This window comes from Trematosphaeria pertusa (assembly GCF_010094035.1).
Source record: "Trematosphaeria pertusa strain CBS 122368 unplaced genomic scaffold BU26scaffold_4, whole genome shotgun sequence".
Lineage (NCBI taxonomy): Eukaryota > Fungi > Ascomycota > Dothideomycetes > Pleosporales > Trematosphaeriaceae > Trematosphaeria > Trematosphaeria pertusa.
In genome coordinates, this window is record NW_022987215.1 from 2,339,704 (window position 1) to 2,359,711 (window position 20,008).

The 20,008-nt window shown below is 53.2% G+C and overlaps 10 protein-coding genes across 10 annotated transcripts; 5 read left to right on the forward strand and 5 right to left on the reverse strand.

Annotated features, from left to right (window-relative positions):
- Positions 1-528: 528 nt before the first annotated feature.
- On the reverse strand, positions 529-1,747 carry BU26DRAFT_602907 (uncharacterized protein). Its single transcript, XM_033835390.1, has 3 exons — positions 1,441-1,747; positions 794-1,306; positions 529-726 (listed from the first exon to the last, which is right to left on the reverse strand). Exons 1-3 carry the CDS (start codon positions 1,735-1,737, stop codon positions 592-594), a joined length of 945 nt encoding a protein of 314 aa, XP_033687546.1. The 5' UTR covers positions 1,738-1,747; the 3' UTR covers positions 529-591.
- Positions 1,748-2,276: 529 nt separating this feature from the next.
- Positions 2,277-3,891, reverse strand: BU26DRAFT_258547 (uncharacterized protein). Its single transcript, XM_033821230.1, has 2 exons — positions 2,767-3,891; positions 2,277-2,707 (listed from the first exon to the last, which is right to left on the reverse strand). The coding sequence occupies exons 1-2, from the start codon at positions 3,766-3,768 to the stop codon at positions 2,381-2,383; spliced, it is 1,329 nt and encodes a 442-aa protein (XP_033687547.1). The 5' UTR covers positions 3,769-3,891; the 3' UTR covers positions 2,277-2,380.
- Positions 3,892-4,718: 827 nt separating this feature from the next.
- BU26DRAFT_258575 (uncharacterized protein) lies at positions 4,719-5,380 on the reverse strand. The gene has a single exon (XM_033821232.1). The coding sequence runs from the start codon at positions 5,200-5,202 to the stop codon at positions 4,753-4,755; it is 450 nt and encodes a 149-aa protein (XP_033687548.1). The 5' UTR covers positions 5,203-5,380; the 3' UTR covers positions 4,719-4,752.
- Positions 5,381-5,561: 181 nt separating this feature from the next.
- On the forward strand, positions 5,562-6,398 carry BU26DRAFT_549111 (uncharacterized protein; the record flags this gene model as incomplete). Its single annotated transcript, XM_033831979.1, has 3 exons — positions 5,562-5,694; positions 5,829-5,993; positions 6,048-6,398. 3 exons carry the CDS (start codon positions 5,562-5,564, stop codon positions 6,266-6,268), a joined length of 519 nt encoding a protein of 172 aa, XP_033687549.1. The 3' UTR covers positions 6,269-6,398.
- A 1,432-nt stretch (positions 6,399-7,830) lies between these two features.
- BU26DRAFT_549113 (uncharacterized protein) lies at positions 7,831-8,544 on the forward strand (the record flags this gene model as incomplete). Its single annotated transcript, XM_033831980.1, has 2 exons — positions 7,831-7,882; positions 7,925-8,544. The coding sequence occupies 2 exons, from the start codon at positions 7,831-7,833 to the stop codon at positions 8,542-8,544; spliced, it is 672 nt and encodes a 223-aa protein (XP_033687550.1).
- Positions 8,545-9,226: 682 nt separating this feature from the next.
- BU26DRAFT_590998 (uncharacterized protein) lies at positions 9,227-9,691 on the forward strand (the record flags this gene model as incomplete). Its single annotated transcript, XM_033834785.1, has 1 exon — positions 9,227-9,691. The coding sequence occupies one exon, from the start codon at positions 9,227-9,229 to the stop codon at positions 9,689-9,691; it is 465 nt and encodes a 154-aa protein (XP_033687551.1).
- A 2,327-nt stretch (positions 9,692-12,018) lies between these two features.
- BU26DRAFT_539134 (vacuolar protein sorting-associated protein-like protein VPS4) lies at positions 12,019-14,080 on the reverse strand. The gene is made up of 6 exons (XM_033831492.1): positions 13,733-14,080; positions 13,653-13,679; positions 13,403-13,574; positions 13,010-13,342; positions 12,509-12,959; positions 12,019-12,447 (listed from the first exon to the last, which is right to left on the reverse strand). The coding sequence occupies exons 1-6, from the start codon at positions 13,839-13,841 to the stop codon at positions 12,226-12,228; spliced, it is 1,314 nt and encodes a 437-aa protein (XP_033687552.1). The 5' UTR covers positions 13,842-14,080; the 3' UTR covers positions 12,019-12,225.
- A 121-nt stretch (positions 14,081-14,201) lies between these two features.
- BU26DRAFT_258661 (Prefoldin beta-like protein) lies at positions 14,202-14,931 on the forward strand. The gene is made up of 5 exons (XM_033821233.1): positions 14,202-14,316; positions 14,364-14,434; positions 14,487-14,611; positions 14,667-14,727; positions 14,787-14,931. The coding sequence occupies exons 1-5, from the start codon at positions 14,256-14,258 to the stop codon at positions 14,838-14,840; spliced, it is 372 nt and encodes a 123-aa protein (XP_033687553.1). The 5' UTR covers positions 14,202-14,255; the 3' UTR covers positions 14,841-14,931.
- A 515-nt stretch (positions 14,932-15,446) lies between these two features.
- On the reverse strand, positions 15,447-18,687 carry BU26DRAFT_480267 (uncharacterized protein; the record flags this gene model as incomplete). Its single annotated transcript, XM_033825700.1, has 2 exons — positions 15,447-15,908; positions 18,370-18,687. The coding sequence occupies 2 exons, from the start codon at positions 18,685-18,687 to the stop codon at positions 15,627-15,629; spliced, it is 600 nt and encodes a 199-aa protein (XP_033687554.1). The 3' UTR covers positions 15,447-15,626.
- A 245-nt stretch (positions 18,688-18,932) lies between these two features.
- On the forward strand, positions 18,933-19,432 carry BU26DRAFT_258690 (uncharacterized protein). Its single transcript, XM_033821234.1, has one exon. The coding sequence runs from the start codon at positions 19,049-19,051 to the stop codon at positions 19,310-19,312; it is 264 nt and encodes an 87-aa protein (XP_033687555.1). The 5' UTR covers positions 18,933-19,048; the 3' UTR covers positions 19,313-19,432.
- The last annotated feature ends 576 nt before the right edge of the window (positions 19,433-20,008 follow it).

Below are 20,008 nucleotides of genomic sequence, written 5' to 3' on the forward strand. Positions count from 1 at the left end.
AATCAGATCGCGAGGATGACCCACGTTGGGAAACGACGCGACGAGGAACCCGGAGCGGAACGCAGCCATGTGGCGGAATGGCTGCCCAAGAGCGGACTTGGCGCGCTTGGGAGGGCGTGCTTAGTTGGGAAAAGATTTTCTTTGCGGTGCTTTCCAGGTTGAGGCGCCGATGTGGCATGAGCTTTTGTGTCGTGCAGCTGGTGCGATGTATTGGCACGCAGAGGAACAGGTAAGTCGGCACACGACACTTGTTGAGGCCAGTTCTGATTGGGAGGAGATAGGGAAGGGGTTGATAATGTGAATTGATGCGGAAAGAGGTCACACGAGCAATTGATACATGAATTACGTTGTTGATGGTGTGGTTGAGTGTAGCTCGTACGATCGCCAGTAGGCTTGGGCTGACTCATCCGTCTGAAGCGATGGAACATCAACTATGGATCTCTGACACCAACTTCCCTCATGAGGGGAAACCGCTTTCGAATTGGACAAGCTTGTCAGGGGCTTTGCTACAAAGATTTCTACAAGCATGATTCCACTCAACCCATCGGGGCTAGATGCTCTTCCTCTGCCGCGATCCTTTCTAGCTCTGCCTCAGACTTTGAACTGACTCAAATACTCGTAGTGCGGCATGTTCTCTTCCACGAGATGCTTGAGGTGGTCTGCACTTTCCTTGCCGTACCTCTCCACCCACTTCTCATACGCCCTCCCCAAATCCTTATCATCAGGCTAGAAGCAGCATCATCAGCACCCAGTCTCAAAAGAAGAATAGCAAAGGGAAAGAAACTGCACCCACCTTCTCCGGCCTCTCAATCCCCTTACTCGCATGAATCGTAATCGTAAACGGCGCCAAAATCGGATGCGTCGGCCTCTCCTCCTCAGGCGTAGGCGTCCACGTCTCCCTCAACCCCTCCCTATCCACCCCCAACTCCTCACATATCCTCTCCGTAACCTCCCCGGTCCTCCACAGCAAATCCTCCGAGTCAACGACTACAGGCTGCCGCCCCTGCGCGCGGAACATGTCGAACAAGTAGCGGAAATAGCGGTGCGAGACGAGGATGTCCAAGTCCTCGTCGCCGGTGCGGATCTGCATGCCTATGTCGATGACGCTGCGATAGGTGGAGTTGATGTGAGGCACCGGGTGCCGGATTAGGATCATGGGTCTGAGGGCGGCGAAGATTGGGTCTGGGATGTATGTTGGGTTGGGACCGAGGGCGGTGAGGGAGTAGGTGGGGTCCCGGTTCATGCCGTGGACGATGGGCTGCTTCAGGACGTTGAAGATGTGCTCGTTTGCGAAGGCGATTTTGCCCTGCGAAACACGCTCGTCAGCCCATTGTTCCTGCACCGTAAGGGCTCGATCAAAGCTGGATTTGGGGACTCCATTTGGGAGCCTGTCGGTCTTCTACTAGCTTTCCGGGCGCAGTCCTGCAACACTCAACTTACCTCTTTCCGCGCCCCCTCAACATCGGCCAGGAACCTCTTCTGCTCGCTCTCGTACGTTTCCTCGCCGATAAACGGCAACATATCCTCCATCAGCTCTTTAGTCCTTGCAGACGAGTTGCGGCTATGCTGCGCCCAGCGTTCCGGTCCCAGGAAGGCGGCCATGAGTATCGGGTGGTAGACGGCCTTTAGCTCCGGGCTTGTCGACAAATAGCGGAAGAAGAGGTGGGACCTTGCACGCATTGTGTCAAAGACGAAGATGGGACGGAGATCTTTGCTGCTGTTGTTCGGTTGGGCCATCGTAGCGATAGGGATTTAGTCTTGGACTTAAAGATAAGTTGGATGCTAGTGGAAAATCGGAAGAAAGAAGTATGGGTGGGGAGGCTGCTATACATGTAGTCCTTTTACTAGTCCAAGCAGGCCCGGGTATGATGCTGGATGCCCTACGGTATGATTCTGCCTCAATTTTCCACCTGAGTTACCCCAATCGCCGGCCTGCAATTCACGGCATTTAGTGTTATTTAATCCCCTCTGTATGGGTATATAAGACTGCGCTGACATCAGATATCTAGCGCACCTAACCGGTCCTGACGCCCCGTGGGACGCCTGGGAGTCGCATCTTAGTGGCGCTGTCGGCGACGTACGAGATCGTCTGTAAAAAGAATGCACGCTAAGAAACGGATGTTTACCTGGTCGTGCTAGCTTGCAGGTGAGGTAAGTAGGGAAAGCGGTCATCGGTCATCCGTGCAGGACGTGGGGAAATTCTCTCCGGCACGGTGTTCCGTGCGCGCATCTCGGAGGATCTCGCAGAGAGTATGCCGATGACGCTGGAGGAACGGAACGGGATATTCATGTTATCGTAAGGGCTATCTTGATATACTCCAGACCCTCCTCATATCTCGGTCACGGGTTCCTCCGTAACCTTCCCAAAGGTCTCCTATCCCTATTCCAGGTCCTTCCAACTCTTCACCCTCCCCCACCGCCCCAAATCCCTCCTAGTCCACAGCAACCAAGTAACCACAACGAACAACGTCAACGGCACACTAATAATCCAATATACCCAGAAGAACCTGCTCACCTTAGGGTCCCCAACGCCTTCCTCACTCCCCCAACTAAACATATCCATGCCGAACAAGGTAGCGACAAAGGTGCCGGGCAGGAAGAGAATGGTCATGATGGCGATGGTCTTCATAGCTGAACTATCGCGGCGCGTTTCGAGGGCGATGGTGGCGGAGTAGTCGGATTGCGTTTGAGCGGCTGTGTTGAGGAGCTAGGAAGAGTTTAGTATAGTAGGAGGCGGGAGAGCAGAAGGGGGGGAGGTGAACTTACGAAGGCTGTTTGGCTTCGGACGCGGTCGCCTACCGCTTCGAGCTGAGACTGGACGGTTTCCGCACGCCGTCGCACGTATTCTGCTTCGTCGAGAGTCTTCCTTGTATTGTCCGCCGATAATATCTCCAGCTCGGTTTTGCCTGCCTCAAGCGTCCCCGCAGCTTTCTTCCATTCAGCATGATCATCCTCTGCAAGTTTGACAAGCCACTCTCCACATTTGAGGCTTGATCGCGCGGTGTGGCTGCCGACTGCAAGCTCCGTCTGCACATAGCTCAGTTTCTGTGTGGTGCTGTCGCAATCGACCTTCACAGTCGGCTCCTCGTGCTTGTAGCGATGGCCGAATAGTCTTCCAGGTCCACCGAGCTTGGTGCCACGCTCTATGGCAACAATCTCGTCATCGAGCTTATTGCGGAAGCGCTCCACGCGCTGTTGATGGCATCGGTAAAGAACCGCAGCGAAGAAAGCCGGCTGGAGGCAGCGCTCCGGATGCGCGAGCAGGGAGTTGAAGATACCCGCCTCGTCTTCAAGGCTGTGGTACAGCACGTACGTGACGTTTTGCGGGCGGTGATGTACGATAGAGACAGTATCAAACCCTACAGATCGCGAGGCCGTGACCTTCATGAGAATGCTTTTGGTTTCCTTAGTGTTGAAGCTGCATAGGATGCCATTGTTGTTGAGGAAGGCTTCCAGGGTGAAGTCGTGCAGGCGCCAGCTGCGCTTAATCTGCTGGTATGTCTCTCTTGGAAATGCAATCTTTAGGCGGCCATTCTCCAGACGCGGAAAGGAGAGGACGCGAAAACGGTGAGAATTCCCTGGCTCTTGTGGCTTCTCGGTAATTTTGCTGCCGTTGAGGAAGTCAGGGAGATCATCGAACGCCACCTCGCCTTTTCGAGTGTGCAACTGGTGATCGGAACCAATCCATCCTTCGATGAAGTTGAAAGAATGCGATGAGACGAGTTTCTCGCTTGCAAAGGCGGCTAGCGCTTCTTCTTTCGATGCCATACGGTTCTTCGAAACGAGGAAGAGTGATGCTGGGTATGTAGAGGAAAACTCCAGCCAGCGGCGAAGCAAAATAGTTTTTATGTCTTGTTTGAAAATGTGGGAGTTCGAGGCATTGCCGTCAGCTGAGGAGCGCACTCTCACCGGTCACGCCCAGGCGCGTAATTTGCAGCGGGTGGCGCATGATGGATGGAGTGGCGGTGCATCGGTGGCTTGACGCTGCACAAGATGACCACGCGCAAATACCGCAGGCATCACTATGACAGGACGCGATCGCATAGCGTCGGGTGCACCATTCTCAACAAGTTGCTGTCAGTGTTGAATAAAAACGTGGTTTTCTGCGCCCGGTGAAGGAATCATTAGGGGCTAAAACAACTGGAGGCCTATCTGGTGGGAGTAATGCGGCGGATGAACACCCTAAATGGCGAAGAAGACTTGCCATAATCTTATCGCGTTCTAACAATAAGAGGTCGGCGAAGAGCAGCTCGGTGAGGTGACCGCATGGGTCCCGCACGTATGATAGGTTCAATCTTTCGACAATGTGCTAGGCAACCAACGCCGCTCTATGAAACATAGGCATGCTTCAACCGAAGCGTTTGCAGAATGGTCCAGGCGCCAGAATTCTTGGGGGAGTCTTTGCGTGACCGTCGCAGTGATGACCTGGTCAGCGCAATCAAGAGAAAATGATGCGAACTACGTCACCTCGTTAGCAGAACGATTCGATTCAGGAAAGGATGCGGCCAAACTACACTCTGTATCAGTAGTATATTGTAAACCATGTACCGTCATACTCCCAAACACTCTTGAGTTCGCGGTGAGAGATCTACCGTGCGTGAACCAATACAAGAACATCGTTCAGCCCTTTGACCTCATGGACTTCTGTGAGTGGCATAGGGACCGAAGTAGATATCCGGCTTAGGGAGGATTTTGAAGCAAGGTGAGATCGTACTCAAGACCACCGCCAAAGACCAGGTGGAGGCTATGCACTTAATGGCGACGCCGATCCAGACAATGACCAGGAGGGTGAAAAGCAAGTCGAATTGCGAGGTATGAATGAGAGGCGAGACTAGATCGCTTGATCTTCGAGTCGGCGGTACGTTCTAGGGCGCGAATTATCATAGTTGATGGGGCTTTGGGGTTCTCGCGAGTCCTGGGATAGACTCGGCATTGGCGTGTCGAGATGAGGCCGTTGGCGCGATGATGGGTTGGTGATTGTCGCTGTCGGCAATGCTGTTTGTGTCTACGCCATTGATCAGCATGCACAATCAATATAACTTCATGACCTGGTCTGATGACTGAGCACATGCACAACAACGTGAGTCCTTCAAGGTATAAAGTCCTTTCCCTTGACCCCGCTTTGGGTATCCGAAGGCCTCTTACCAGCTGTGACCGCGAGCCAGCTTCTTTCAGGGCATTCCGCCCTAAGTTGGACAGCATCCTGCTAACGCTCACGTTTGGGATCTAGACGACGGCCTCTCTCATTTGTCAAACACGCTCGAACGCGCGGAAGTGAGAGATCGCGTCATCTCAAGTCTCGGATGGCCAAGTTTGCGTGATAGAGCGCTCGACGAGCTCACCGTCTTTTACTCGATGGCCCCCCCCCGCCGCCTCACCGAACTCGGAGAGGTCAGGTATATAACCCCCAACCCGTCCCTCTATACTTCCTCTTTCTTCCACCTCACTACCAGCCGCTGGCAATCCTCATTGGTGCGAGACGCTCTTTCACAACCGCCGGACCCCAACAGCAAAAACACCACTCTATCCGTTTTCCCAAGCCCTCCGAACCAAGCGGCATGATGAACGCAAATGCCTTGATGATCTGCAAGGCTATGGAGAATGGCAAGACCGTCGAACCGGATAGCTGGCTGAACGATCCGGCCAAGGCATGCATACCAGCTTCCTGCCGGTTCATTCAACTGACAGCGCAAGGTGGAGCAAGCTCTGAACCTCAAGAACCTGGCCCTCGGCAACGCGCGCCTCCTCTACGGCAGCGAGCGCAGTAAATTCTTCGGCATGCTCCCTCTGTCTGTAATCTGTCGGAGGTCCCGCTGATAGATCTATAGATGTCGTTACGTGCTACAACGAAGAAGAGGGCAAGCATGGCGCAGTCCTCGTCTGCTCCTATGACGGCGCGTCCAAGATCCTGCGCAAGGAGGTCGCTGCCTGCCCTCTGGCCGCTACTCGCGCGATCGTAGATGGCCTACATAGGGATACCGGGCTTCTGTTCGGTAAGGCCCAGGGCGAAGCTCTTCAACCCTTACCCGCCCGCTGATCGTAAGCAGCGAAGTTCGACGTCGGTGACCAGCTCTACGGTCAACAGGGCTTTAGGGGCGACAGTGGCAAGTTCGAGCTCGCCGAGTACAAGTCCGCCGTGAAGGATTCTGGCCCGGTTGATGATACCCAGACTCTCCACCGCCGGTACCAGGACGCTCCGAAAGGTCCGCGTGGAGACTTCAACAACAAGCGGCCACGATCGGAACAAGCAGGCTGGTTAGATTATTGATAGACTGCTGAAGCCAGCCAGGGCGGGGGATGTACATGGAGGATGGTAACGCCGCCACGTCTCAGTCGACATTGGTTGCGAGAGAAAAGAGGGAAATCAAAGCATGTTCCTAGGACATACTGAGAGGGTGTTTCTGACTCGTGAAATGCAGTGCAACGGTGACTTTTTGCCTGCGCATGAGAAATGGAGGCTCGCTCTTAGCTCCATGATACTAGGTCGGTTGCGCACCATCTGTGCGGAGGCTTCCGAGCGGATTGTAGACAAAGAAGCAGATCTCCCAGAACCAGCCTCAAGATGCTGGGAGCTCCCGACTGGTAGGAGGCGTCGACAGGACCCTGAAAGAACTCGAAAACAGGTTGAGATGCGCCATTGAGCCTCCGCCCTTTGCGTCATACAAGCGCAGAGATATATCCCTCCCAAGCAGCGACGCTTCACGCCAGTACCTCCCTTCTCTTCCTCAAAGCCGAACCCACACTTTCAGATCTATTTCCGTCGCCATGTCCGCAAACACGCAAAACACGAGAGACTCGCTTGACGTCTTCTTCCATATCAAATCTCTTATCCTTTGTATGTCATCAACGCTGTTCGGCCCCTGACGTCATCCCCTTCTAACCCACGCAGCGAACGCGAAGCTCCTGCACGGCGGCTCGATCAACGGGAGGCCGCGGACCTATGACATCGTCACCAGCAGCCGCACCCGGAGTCGCGGCGAATATCGCGTCATTCTGGTCGGCTACGACGAAACGCATAAAGGCACTGGAAAGGTCGACGTGGAGCACAAGGTGCTGAGTCGGAGTGGCATTAAATTGAGCTTGAATCAGGCCATGGAGGACCTCTTGAAGAAGGTGCAGGAGGTGTGGAAAGATTAACGTGCAGAGATCGGATGGCAGGGATTAGAGAGGCTAGGCTGAATGTGGATTGGTGGATTTTCGGTGCAGCTCCAGACCTTGGACGTCGGCGGCTCGCAGAGGAAACCTCTGTCCTTCCATCAAGGCATTCAATTCTTTATCTCTAATACGTAACCTACGATGCGTGCGATCTATAACGCGGTGATCATAGGAGTAATGCAATCCCTATCCTATTATGGTCCCTCCCTTCGCTCCCTTCGCTCCCTTCCGGCCCTGACCACTGCCGCGACCTCGCCATGAAGGAGTTCAGATGCTCTTGCCATTTCGTTGATGGAAGGCAAAGGAGGAATCTGCGGACGGCCACTAATGAGAAGGCAGCTGTCTTCCTTACGCCATCGTAACTAGGAGTTCATCCAATTTTCAGACGACATCCACTCCTGTACCCTACGGCTTGCGATATCACACTCAAGCATGATAGGCAGTATCTCCAGACCATCCTCATCCATATAACCCTATGACTTACCTTGCCCTCGTCGCTCAACAGTCGTCATTGGTAGCGGTGCATCTCCTTCGTTTGCCCGTTGTCTCAACAACGCCTGGTGCTGTGCGTTCGCACTTTCACCTCCGCTCGGCCATTTCCGGCGCAGATTTTTTCCGCTCTAGCCCGAATACTTCAATTGCACTCGAAACATAGCAAAGCATCCACGGCTCACTATGTCGCGTGTAGAAATCGCAGAGTATGATAACCTGCGCGCCAGAATCCTTCGTGAGTAGATATGTGCAATGGCAATACTAAAGCTGACTATAGCAGACAATGCTCCGGTTCTTCATGGAGCGTCGCCTCGCGTAATTCATCATGGATACACCGTGGTAACTTCCCGTGAAGTTTCCGCAGCGGGCGACATATTTCGAGCCGCGCTAATAGCATATTCCGGTCCTAGCGGCTCTACAGAGGGAACACTCCTTCGCAAAGGGGGATCGCATGGGCGCTTAGTCGAGGCCATGCACTCTCTCCTTGCAGAAATGGAAAAGGAGATGGCCTACTACTTGCAGTCGAGCGCACCAGGCGAGAAGATCGGATATCGGCATACTCAAGCGGACGGCGACCAGACGCCCAAGGCTTGTCACTCTCCTCAGCACCTGACGGAACACCAGGAAGCTTCTGCGAAGCGGCGAACTGTGACTGTGCCCCGCAAAGCTCTCTCTCACTCCCGTTCCACGCCAGAAATCATTCCAGATGCCTCTCGCGATCGCTCGACATCTCACCATGCTACCACGGAGTACCTACGATCGCAAGGATTCGCAGAGCCAGTACCTCCGGTGCCTCCTGTACCTCGACTTGCCTATAAGGCATACCGGATGCCGGCCGAGCCGCCACAGAGAGGATATAGGCCCTATCGGCAGCCTCCACAAGCTCGCCACGGGTGAGGGTGTTAGGTCATGTTAGACAATGGCTAATTCTGGATAAAGGGCTCGCTCAGGGAAGAGGTTCAGTATTTGGCGCTTGCAGAATGCTCAATGCCACCGCTGGTACAGAGCTTTTTACCGCATGATGCGATCTTAAGTGGCGTTAGGACCCATATCTCGGAGTCGTGCCGTTTTCTCTTACGGAAGCCACTGCACCTTTCCCGCCTGTCAGAAATTACATGTTACTCCTTCTAGCTACGTTGGGTAACTTCTGGGAAGAGAAGGATGTCAAACATTGGATCACGGCCATCCAGCCGCAACATCTCCAAGAACATTCTTAAAAGGATAACAACACAATGGATTGAGAGCTTCAGCAACAAAGCATAATTTGTACCTATTGCGGTCAGCATGCCTCAGAGTAACAATCACACAAAGAGTCAATCCCCATGATACCCCTATAACCACAACAGTTCTGACCCTCGTCTCTCTCGCACCATCACTTCAAAACGGTCAAGACGTCCACTCTCAGCCCCGAGCATCTTGAATCGAGGATCCTCCGTCCCACTGCCATACTACACCATGCATTCGTCCACTAACTCTGGCAGCGCACGCCGAATTTGTCTGCCACACGGCTCCAAGGGCACTCAAGCTGACAACTTGCCGCGATAGGCGCAACAACACGCTCCAGGTACTCGTCGTCCCCATGACAAGCCCGGGTCTAGGCGATCGCAAGGTCTTGTGCCGAAGCGGGAGGATGGATTCAGAGATTGGCGCTATGCACGACCTGCTTGAGTTCGTCTATGAAGAAGCGTATAGGCTCCTTGGAGATGTTGCGGTTGGAGAACCGATCGCGATACGCGATGGCGTACGGCGTCAGAAGCCCAGTTCGCCTCCGCGCTTGCGCGCCGCGGTTGTTGATGACGAATTTGAGGAGTTCCACGAGCCTGCGTCGATGGGAAGCACGTCCTACGGGGGATCGGCTAACTTGACACCGCCATATGCACCGGAATTCCAGCCACGGGTCCGGCTAGCCGATGTTCTAGGACAGCGTGGTATGTTTCCCGCTCGAGAAGCTTATGCTCCTGCCGCTCGGGACTGGTATGCTGCAGCTCGCGCTCAAATTCGTCACGACCCGTGGGGGATTCTACGGACAACCGCTTCCAGCTAAACAACATGCCCAAGGCTATCGGGAAAGATCACTCAACCCTTACGATCTTGAGCAGCTCAACCGTGACTTGCTGTACGCTCCACCGGCAGGACCGCCACATGCCCTAAAAGTACATAGATAACATGCCGAGCCAAACTACCCACGCGCATATGCAATGCTAGGGTAGTACGAAGATGCTCCTGGCGACGCCGTCTTCCACAGCCACATGAACCAGTGTTGCCATCCTTCTTCAATTCGTTCCCACCCGCGTCGCTTCGCTTACTGTGGGGATGACTAGTCCGACACCACGATGTCTGAGCCGTAGAGGAGCAAGGAGCCAGAGAGGAGATTGGAGGACATCACTGTGGAAAGATGAGCAAGGCTTTGAAGTGTTCACGGCTAGAAAGGTCTGATTTGGAATTACACTCAATATAAGACATAGAAATCTTCACTCCTTTTACGGTGATGGTACGTTTAATCCAGTGAGAGTACTGTCGCAATTCTTCTTTATCCCAAGTTCTGCGAATGAGAAATTACTCAGCATGCTCCAGTTTAGGATGCTGAATCGTATCTCAGAGCGATTCCTCCAACCATGCTACACACCGCATTCATTAGGATTAATAACTGGCAATGCCTCCTAACTGCTCGCCTCCCAACCCCCTTCTGCGAGTGGAATATCTGACTTAGTATCATTGAGAGTACATGTTTGAGGGTAGGAAGAGGAACAAATGTAACAAGGATGTCAACGCAGAGGAGGCGTATTGAACAGTGAAAGGTCTCGCCAGTGTTACCTGTGTCCGCACTGCGCATCTTGACCTCAGCATTCACTGACCTCTCCCGTCAAACTGAAGATGCAACAATACTCCATATGCAGTACTAGAAAAAAAAAAGAGGCTGTGTTCCACCCTCCGCAGGCGGAAGCGAGTTGGTAGACCATGGATCCACGGTCAGGTATCCACGGTTCGGTATAGGCAGCGTCAAGCGACGGAAGGTTTTAACGCCTGCCAGTGGCAGACCCACCACCCCACCGACATCTGAGCCTGCGACTCTGCGACGACCTAGTAGCCTGGCAAGCTGGTTTCGGGACGTTTACGCGCCGCTAGCGAGGAATTGAAGTGAACGATTTCTCTTTCACCGCGAGCTCGAGGACGGCGCTAACCGTCAACCACCTTTTGCTGCGCTCCAGCGCACCATCTCCATTCTCCTCCTCTCCAGCTTCCGTCCTCGCAAATCTTCGACCTTCCATTCCGCGTTTCCAATCTCCTATCCCAATCCCAACCCGCGCCCACCATGTCCCCCGAAGACGTCCGCCAGCAGCGCGAAGCCCTTGCCTACATCAAGGACGTAAAGGACATGATCCTGAGTACGTCCACCTCGAAAATCCTTCGTATATGAGCTCCACGCACTAATGCTTCTGCAGCCGACGCCCGCGCCCTCTTCGCCGCGCGAGGCCTCACCCACCGCTCCGCCACCCTCGACGTCATCACCTCGACCTACGGCGGCGCCTACCAAGCAACTCTCATTCTGTACCCTAATCCTGGCGACAGCAAGGCCTGGACGGCGCTGTACGAGGGGTGCAGGTGCAAGGATATGTGTACGGCGATGAAGATGTTGTGGGATGGGATCCAGACAGGACTAGGCGATATGAAAGGTGCGCGTATCGAATGTATTTTGATGACCTAGCGAGACTAATGGTGTGCTTAGCTATGCAGTACGCTGCGCTCATGTCGCCGACGACTACGAGGTCCTCGCAAGTGCAGATGTCACCGCCGCCGATGGAGATGCCGTCGAGGACCGTTTCGGCCGAGAACGCTCACGCCGACGGAGCGGAGTGAGTTGAACGAGCCGGAGAAGGTTTGAGCAAAGATGCGGATGTTTGAGGAGTCGCAGTTAAGAATTTGAGAATAGCGGCGAGGATCCAACACTGGCATATGGAAAGGCTTTCCGCGGGACTTTGTGTGGCTTCACCTAGGATTTGTTTTCCATCTCACGATATCTATAGAGTTGGCTGCAATTCGGCTGTCGCGAAGGGAAGGGCATACTTGTTGCTCGTTACCGGCTATACAGATGAGCCGCAACAGCGGAGGAAGCTTATCTACTCACATATTGAAGAACCTGGTAATCGGTATCTCGTCGTACGTCCAACATCGAGAATAGTCTAAGGTGCATACATGCAAAACATGCACGTGGGGATCTTCAATATTCTCCTATATTCAGTCAATGAAGCAAGTCAAGTACTGAGGAGGCATCGCTTACTTGGATAGTGAAGGTGGGAAACAGCAAGCGGCGCATCGCTTTCGGCATACCTTTCCTGGGCGGGCGTAGTACGCTGAGAGGTTTTGCCAGATGAGATAGAGGGATGCAATGAAAATAAAAGACTTGCTGAAGATGCATCCACATGCGGACTGCTGATATATTGGCTCCAAATGACTCACATATCGAGTCGCTGAACAGAACCCTCGACGCCGAGTAGTCCCCTATAAGCACAAAGGTCCGCTATGCCAACGAGGAACTCCAAGAAAACGCGAAAATGCCCCCGACCATGCCTTCTCCCACTACGCTCCCTCACTACCAAACTCTGCCGTCCATTGTGCGTTTCGGTTGAGATCGTCTTTGCTAACCGTCGGTCTCGAGGCCTTGATTGCCTTCATGAAGTCCTTGACGCGGAGGGGCGGCTCCACTAGCTGTTCGCCGTCCAGTTCAGTCCAGGACATTTCCTTTGCTAGAGGGTCGCCAGGTGAGCAGGGGGTCCATTTCTGTACGCCGTCTACCGTAATCTAGGCAGCATTAGTATTGCGAAATGTTTGAGCGTGCGTAGAAGATGTGGCAAACACGTACTGGCTTGTAATGTGTTGCGGTTTGGATCAATCGTACAGGTTGCATCAGCGCATCCTGCACAGCGATTGCAATATCAGAGCCAGAGTAGCCGTCGCTCATCTCCGCCAGCTTTCGATAGTCGGCCTGAGTTAGCTCGCAGGGTGTGCTCCCCACCGCTAGTTCAAACATCTTCATCCGTGCGGGAAAATCCGGCAAGCTGATGTGCACTCTTCGCTGGAAACGACGTCGAATGGCTGCGTCGAGTTGCCATGGGATGTTGGTCGCGCCAAGGATGAGTACGCCACGAGAGTCCTTGCCCACACCGTCCATTTGCACCAGCAGCTCGGTCTTGATACGTCGGGATGCTTCCGATTCGCCTTCGCCTCGGGGTCCGCATAGAGCGTCGATCTCATCGATGAATATGATAGAGGGCTTGTTTTCGCGCGCCATGGCGAATAGTTGTTTTACCAACCTGTTAGACATCAGAACCATTTTTTGCCAAAGCATAGGGCAGGTTCTTACCGTTCAGACTCGCCCATCCACTTGCTCACCAAATCTGAACTTGATACGCTGAAGAAAGTGCTGTTTGCCTCCGTGGCCACTGCCTTTGCCAGATAACTCTTACCCGTACCGGGCGGGCCATACAGTAATATACCCTTCCACGGTTGTCGCTTACCGGTAAACAGGTGTGGAAACTTGATGGGTAATATGACGGCTTCTTTCAGCGCCTCCTTCGCTTGGTCCAGACCCGCTACGTCTTCCCATCGAATGTTGGGCTTCTCGGAGAGGATAGCGCCTGCGAGTGCGCCGCGGAGCTTCTTGGAGTCGGCGTCTTGTTCTTCTTCATCGTCGTCCCTAAAGCGCCGTGTTAGTCTTAGCAATAATACTACCAAGGGTAGGAGAGAAGAAACATACTTCGCGCCTCTGCCGCTGCCTCCTGCTGCCTTGCCATTTGCGCCCATAGCGGAGGGTTTTTTGCGGTTGCCCGCGTCGGTCTGGTTTAAGTGTTGCTTGAGCTTCTCAGCGCGCTCCATATACTCTGCCACCTTGGCCCGGATCATGTCCTTCGACTTCTGATTCTTCTCCCCTACTCATTGTCAGTCGAGTTCTCGGATTTGTGCGAACGGCGGAGCTTGGCGCGCTGAAGGTGGAGAGCGGAGCGTACATTTTAGGGCGAGCATGAACAGCTCGACTGAATTATGTTAGCCTATGTTTATTGTATGCAGTACGTACGCCCCGACTCACGAGCACTATAGTACATCTGGTATGCTTTCTCATATTCGCCCGCTGTGTCTGTCTCGATCGCCTTTTTGACTGTCTCAATGGCGCGGCCCAGGAAGTCCACGTTACTCATCGTGAGTCCCTGAGCGAACAATGCCGCTCCGGATACTGTGATGTATACAAAGGAATCGTGCTCGCGTTGGGTTGGGGTTGAATGGGCTACTGCGGAGGTGGGAGCGGGGCAGGTACTCGGCGATCGAGCGAAGTTGGCGGTGTATACGAGCACTAGAAGGGCAGAAAGTACGGTTGAAAGCTGGCAGAGAAGTGTGAGATGCGGGACAAGGCGCGGGCACAGTAGGATCGGGAGTGGTGGTCGATGAGTGTTTCCTTGGCGGCGGTTGCTAGGTGCCGTCACTATCGACATCACGTGCGCGCTACGCCCCGCGTTCGCGCTAGGCCGGAAAAAGAGCGAAGTCGACTTCCCGCCGTGGAGCTCACGGACTTTGTTGCAACCCTTTCTGAACGCTTCGGTCAGCATTACGGAGCGATGAGTGAGGTGCAGAAGAAGCTGCAGGATCTTTCCGACGACTACCAGAAGCTGCAAGGAGGTAGTGCAATCCCGAAAGCATTTGTGATACCCGCTAATGACGTCCAGAGCTTTCCACCGCGGTGGAAGCACGCCAGAAGCTAGAATCGCAGCAGCAGGAGAACACTACCGTGAAGAAGGTTGGCTTGAACGAAGCCAGATCGCATCGCCATGGCTAATGGGGAACTGCAGGAATTCGACCTCCTCGCCGACGATGCGAACATCTACAAGCAGATCGGCCCGGTGCTCCTGAAGCAGGATAAGACGGAGGCTGTCATGGCGGTAAACGCGCGATTGGAGTACATCGACAAGGAGATGTGAGAATGGGAGTTCCGAGTTGTATAAGGGCGGCCTTAGGCTGACAACGACTAGCAAGCGGATCGAGTCGCAGATTAAGGACGTTCAGGACAAGAGTGAGAAGATCAAGATGGACGTAAGTCTCCTGCGTCCGCTTCCACGAATATCCTTTCGTCGGTCTAATAGCATCCGTAGATCATACAAATGCAGACAGCGGCACAGCAGCAACAAGAAGCGGCAGCGGCCTGAGGGGATCTGGAGTCGTGCTCACAAAAAATGATACCCTGTTGAATTCGCTTTCCTACATCTACATACCGGTGTATACCATTGTTCCATTTCATGACTAACTGCAAAGCTACCTTCCGGAGCTCTTCAATACCGGATATCGCGTCCACTGGTCTAGTAAAGTGGGTAGGAAGTAATCCTGCTATATGAAGAGCGAAAAACACATCTTGGGTCTCTCTAGTCTAGAGGAGGAGGTACCTGCAACACTGGAAGCGGCACGAGTATCCACCGCGATATCACTGGCAGCCATAGCCGGGACAAGGAGTTCTAGCACGCATCAAGCTCCGTGGAGTAAGATGATACCGGAACCTAAGCTCAAGGTCCCGGTGCTACTGGACCTAATATCTCTCACCCTAAGTTTTCGGGGTCGTCACGAATGGGAGTGCCAATGGTGGATTACCCCTCGTGGGCCTCCGTACATTCCTTTCGCAAACCTCTCGTCTTCCTCAGATGCATGCATACCTTACCTGGGATACGCATCCCGGGGGTTCGCAGCACACAATCGGCATTTCCCCGGTCCTCTGTTGCGCTACGCGAAGGCCTTCAGCCCAGGAAATTAGGAGTTGTAAAGGTTCAAATGCCATTCGCCTGTCTGGAAGGTCCCATCTACCATCCGTCTATGTACACCCATCCACAAGACCCTGCTTCTATGTCCACGTAGGTCCGATGCATCTAACCGCTCCCAGAAGAGATCTAAGACCGAATAAGTTCCTTGATCCTCAAGTAGTCCACCGCCCAAAGGTTCCCAACCTAGGACTCGTCCTGCCGGTAAGGCGCACTTGATATCATCCAAGGATAACCTGGCTCCGGCTTGCGCAGTCGAGTCATCGCCTTCATAACGTCCATCCACATCTCGCCCTTGTACGACTCCATCTCCTGGTTCCACTCGGGGTCATCCTCCTTGGCGTTGTAAGCTATGAAGTCGGCCAGTAAGCGTCGAGCACCGGATCCGGGAGACGTTCCCTTGTAGACGACACGCAACGCTTCCGCCGGCGGATAACACTGGTACTTGGGAGTTGCTAGGATGAAAGCCTCGATCACCGCGTTCTTGAACTTGACGTCGATCCTCGCCTCGCCGAAGACGTACATCTTGGCGAGGCGCACGTAGCCCGAAGCGCTCTGACGGTCATCCGGCAGTGGAATCCTCGAAGGGTTGTAGAGCCATCGGACGTAGGCTCTTACGATCTCGGGGTCGTCACTGGGCAGGACAATGATGTTGCGCTCCTTGCGCTGCTGGATCCACTCTGGCTTCATCTGGTTCCTGAGGTCTCCAGAACTCGCAATTAGGATACTCTCGTGGACGTTGAACTCGGTGCGGGCCTCGCCGACGTTGAGCTTAATGATTGTGTCTGCGGGGCTGAAAGTTGTTAGCTTTGTCTGTGTCGACTATGGCCAGCGGTGGCGGAGAGAGATGTAGCTTACTCCATAACGGCCTCCGAGTCCCAGATGACGTTGAAGGGAACTTGATTCGAGGCCGATATGCCGTTCATCGTGTGGGCTAACGGATGTTCGAGACGGATGTTAAAAGTTGAGGTAAGTCTTTGGATGCGAAATTATATGTGGGCAAAAATTCTAAGTCCTAAAGTGAAACCATCGCAGGACGGCCGGGACCCTGAGTCAAGCCTGATGCTTGGGAAGGAAAGAGCGACAACTCAACCCGAGTGAAACTATCATTGCTCCACGAGATTGTATTTTAGCACTGTGTTGGTTTTCCCTCGCAGCCTTTGCGAGGGAATAGCTAAGCTGAGATGGGATCCCGGAACCTTTAAGTATGAGTTCTAGATTGATTGCCAATGGCAGAGACGAACTTATGATCAAGTCACAGGCATCAATCCAAACATTCTTCAGTCACCTCATTTAGCTTAGTCAGTCGCCGAAGTATGTGCCGCACCCGACCACCATCAAACCTGCTTGCCACGAGAGAGTCCTAATTGAGCAGAAAAGCCTTTGGATATTTGGAAGGTCATCATTTACCATCGGTCTATTTACACCCGTCTACCACGGCCGTCCCTTAATTATTGAATGTAGATTTAATACGCATTACGCCCCCAAAAGGGAGCGTCGCAAACACTTCGCAACCCCGCCAGTAGCACCCCAGCCTAGGGCGTCAAGGTTAGCTTCGATCTTCAAATAAGCTGGAATATTAACATGACTAAGTCAGTTTCTCGAGGTACGTATCAGTCGAGAGGATCCACGGATACGTCTTCTGCTGAGGACGAAGCCGGGTGATCGCCTTCATGACGTCCGTCATCATCTCCCCCGTATCGCTCTCTATCTGCTGATCCAACTCCGGGCCGTCCTGAATTTGAGCAGCGATGAATTCCACCAAGATGCGCCGACCACCGCAGCCAGGCGCTGACCCCTCAAAGACAATCTTGAACGCCTCATCGGCCGTCAAGCACTTATGCTCGATCGTCGCGGAGACGGAGCTGTGGATGACTGCGTTGCAGAACTTTGCGTCCATCCTACCATCACCGAAGACGTAGGCCTGAGCAAGGAGCTCGAACGTTGCATCGCCCGTTTCGGTCAGCATGGGAAGGCTGGATGCATATAGCCAGTGGACGTATGCCTTGACGACTTGGGGGTTCTCGGCCGGTAGCACGATCATGTTCGAGTCGGCTTCCCTTGGACACAGCTATGGGTGTTGAAGGCATACTGGAGCCGCCTTCGACCATCACCACATCGCAACAGTTGCCCAAGAGTTCGAGAAACTTACTTCATGGCCTCGGAAGTCCCAATGAGGACAGGTAGGCCCGAGTTCGATGTACCGTTCATCTTGCTGGTGTGCCAAGTATCAAAGTTAGGGATGAGGAGTTTTCGAAGTATGTGTTCAGAATCAAAAGTATATACGTGTGGGGAAGTGCTCAAGCTCCGTGGGAAAAGCACCATACGTGCACTCAAATTCGAATCGGCTAGCGCCTAGGGGACATACGAAGTTTAATCTAGTGAAAGAGACATTTCCCCAGGACCTAAGTCAGTTTGAGACCCATTCTTGAATGCCATTTGCTAGACTACTAGAGGCTAACGGCTAAGATAGGATCGAGAGGTCAAGAATGCCTTAAGCGCATCTCCAACATTGATTGCCTTTGCGAAGGCGAACCCGTGATCACGGTCGCAAATTTCAAGCAGCCTCATCCACCCGAACACTCATGTGATTCGACTGAGCCGCGGGAAAGCCTCGCATACACAAGACCGTCGCCAAACTTTCTCGCCTGGAAAAGAGAAATGCTTATGCTTCCTTCTCGTGGTACGTTTGGTTGTCCCTCTTCCAAGCCTGTCTAATTGGAGGAGGCCGCGCCCTTAACATCCCCTGCAAGACGTCTACAAGAAGCTCTGGCTCAAAGTCCGGGATATTAGTCATCCAAGATGGCGCGGCTTCAGCTTGGTCTGCGCAGAAGTCAACTATGAGGCGCCTGGCAGGAGATCCAGGTAGAGTGCCCTCGTAAAATTTATTCATGCCCTCAGCATCCAAGAACTTGCCAGTGTCCTCAACAACAGCTATGAGCTGATCAAGGACGGCGTTCTTGTATTTTATATCCATCATCCTCTCCCCGAACAAGTACGCGTTCGTCAAGTTGTTGAAGTCTAAATCCAGCGAACCCCCTGGTTTTGGAAGGACTCCAAGGTACAGCCAGCGGACGTATGATTTAACAATTCCCAAGGACTCGTCAGTCAGGTCGATGGTGTCAGGCGCGGATCGTGAAGACGCCCATTCCGGCTTCGACGCATTCTGGAAGAACTTCGAACTTGTGCACAGGATTTTCTGATGCACGTTGAGGATGGTCTTGTCTGTGCCCACAGCCAGCTTCATAATGTTGTCGGACGGACTGTACTAATCAGCTTCCGTTTGATGGAGGGAATGTCGTAGCTTAATGTCTTACTCTAGAAGCTCTGCCTCGGGGCCGGTTTGTGTCGCAGCCGACTGCTTGCGTCGAATCCTAGTTGAGGACGTCATAGTTGTGGCCACGCTATTATCGGATGAAGAGGATAGAGAGAAGGGACAAGTGCGCAAGAAAAAGGTGCTGTTATACTAGTACAACTGGCCGGCCTAAGCACGGTTCATTTAAGATTTAACCAGCTGGTCTAGTTTCACCTCTTGTCCGCCTCTTTACTTTCCTATAGGATTGAATCTCTCTAAGTCCTCAGACCACAGCCTATGCAAACCACAGCCCATGAAAACGACCATGTACTCGGCTACTGTAAAACAGGAGGCAACCTTGCCCGATCAACCCCTCGAGTCTAACTTTGCGCTATCAGAATCCGAAATAATTTACCTATCTCTCGGCGAGGAATATACTCTCACAGTGCCGCAGAATCTTCTCCTTTCGTCCTCCGAGTTCTCCAAAAAGGCCACAGAATCCGAATGGGCCTCATCTTCTCCAGATCCCGATACCATTATCCTAAGCGATGACTTCCTCCCCATCGTCGAAACATAAATCTACTGGCTGCCCCAGTCCCGCACCACCCTCTAATGCCACCAAGCCCCTACAACCAAAGTCGACATGGTCTTCCCAGCCACACTCTACGTCGTTGGTGAAAGATTCTTGATACTGCTTTCAAAATCGCAGTCATGGATACCATGAGCGAGCGTATGACGAGCACAGAAGAGTCTCCGTGGTCACAAGCGGTCAATATAAATTATAAGGAACTTGTGCGTAGGGAGTCCGGCGATAAGGTTAGTGAGGGGCTTCGTGATGTTTGGGGCGGGCTGCCATCCGGTCTGAGAGGACGAGATCGAGGGGTATTGTCAGGAGGCGTTGGTGGATATGCTGAAGCATGTTGTTCAGTTCAGAGCAGCGGCGGTCAATAAAAGGAGTTGCAATGTATCGGTGGGAAGAGGAGAGAGTAAGAGACGGTATTATGAACAGGACGAAGGCTAGTAAGGACAAACACCTCTCGAGTACCACTGCGCCTTCCACTTTCGAGCGATCTCCAAGCTCCATCGATCTCGCCTTCACGCCAGGAGGTCATCAGATAGGTGCCTGGACCAAGGACTGTTAGCGAGGCTTTGTGGCGTTGCTTTAGCCCGTTAGGGCCGGGTAGTGATGAGGCTGATTCGAGGGCACATCACACGAGTGGGGGATGAACATCACCTGAGTGCCAGCAAAGACATATTTATCACTACAGCTCCC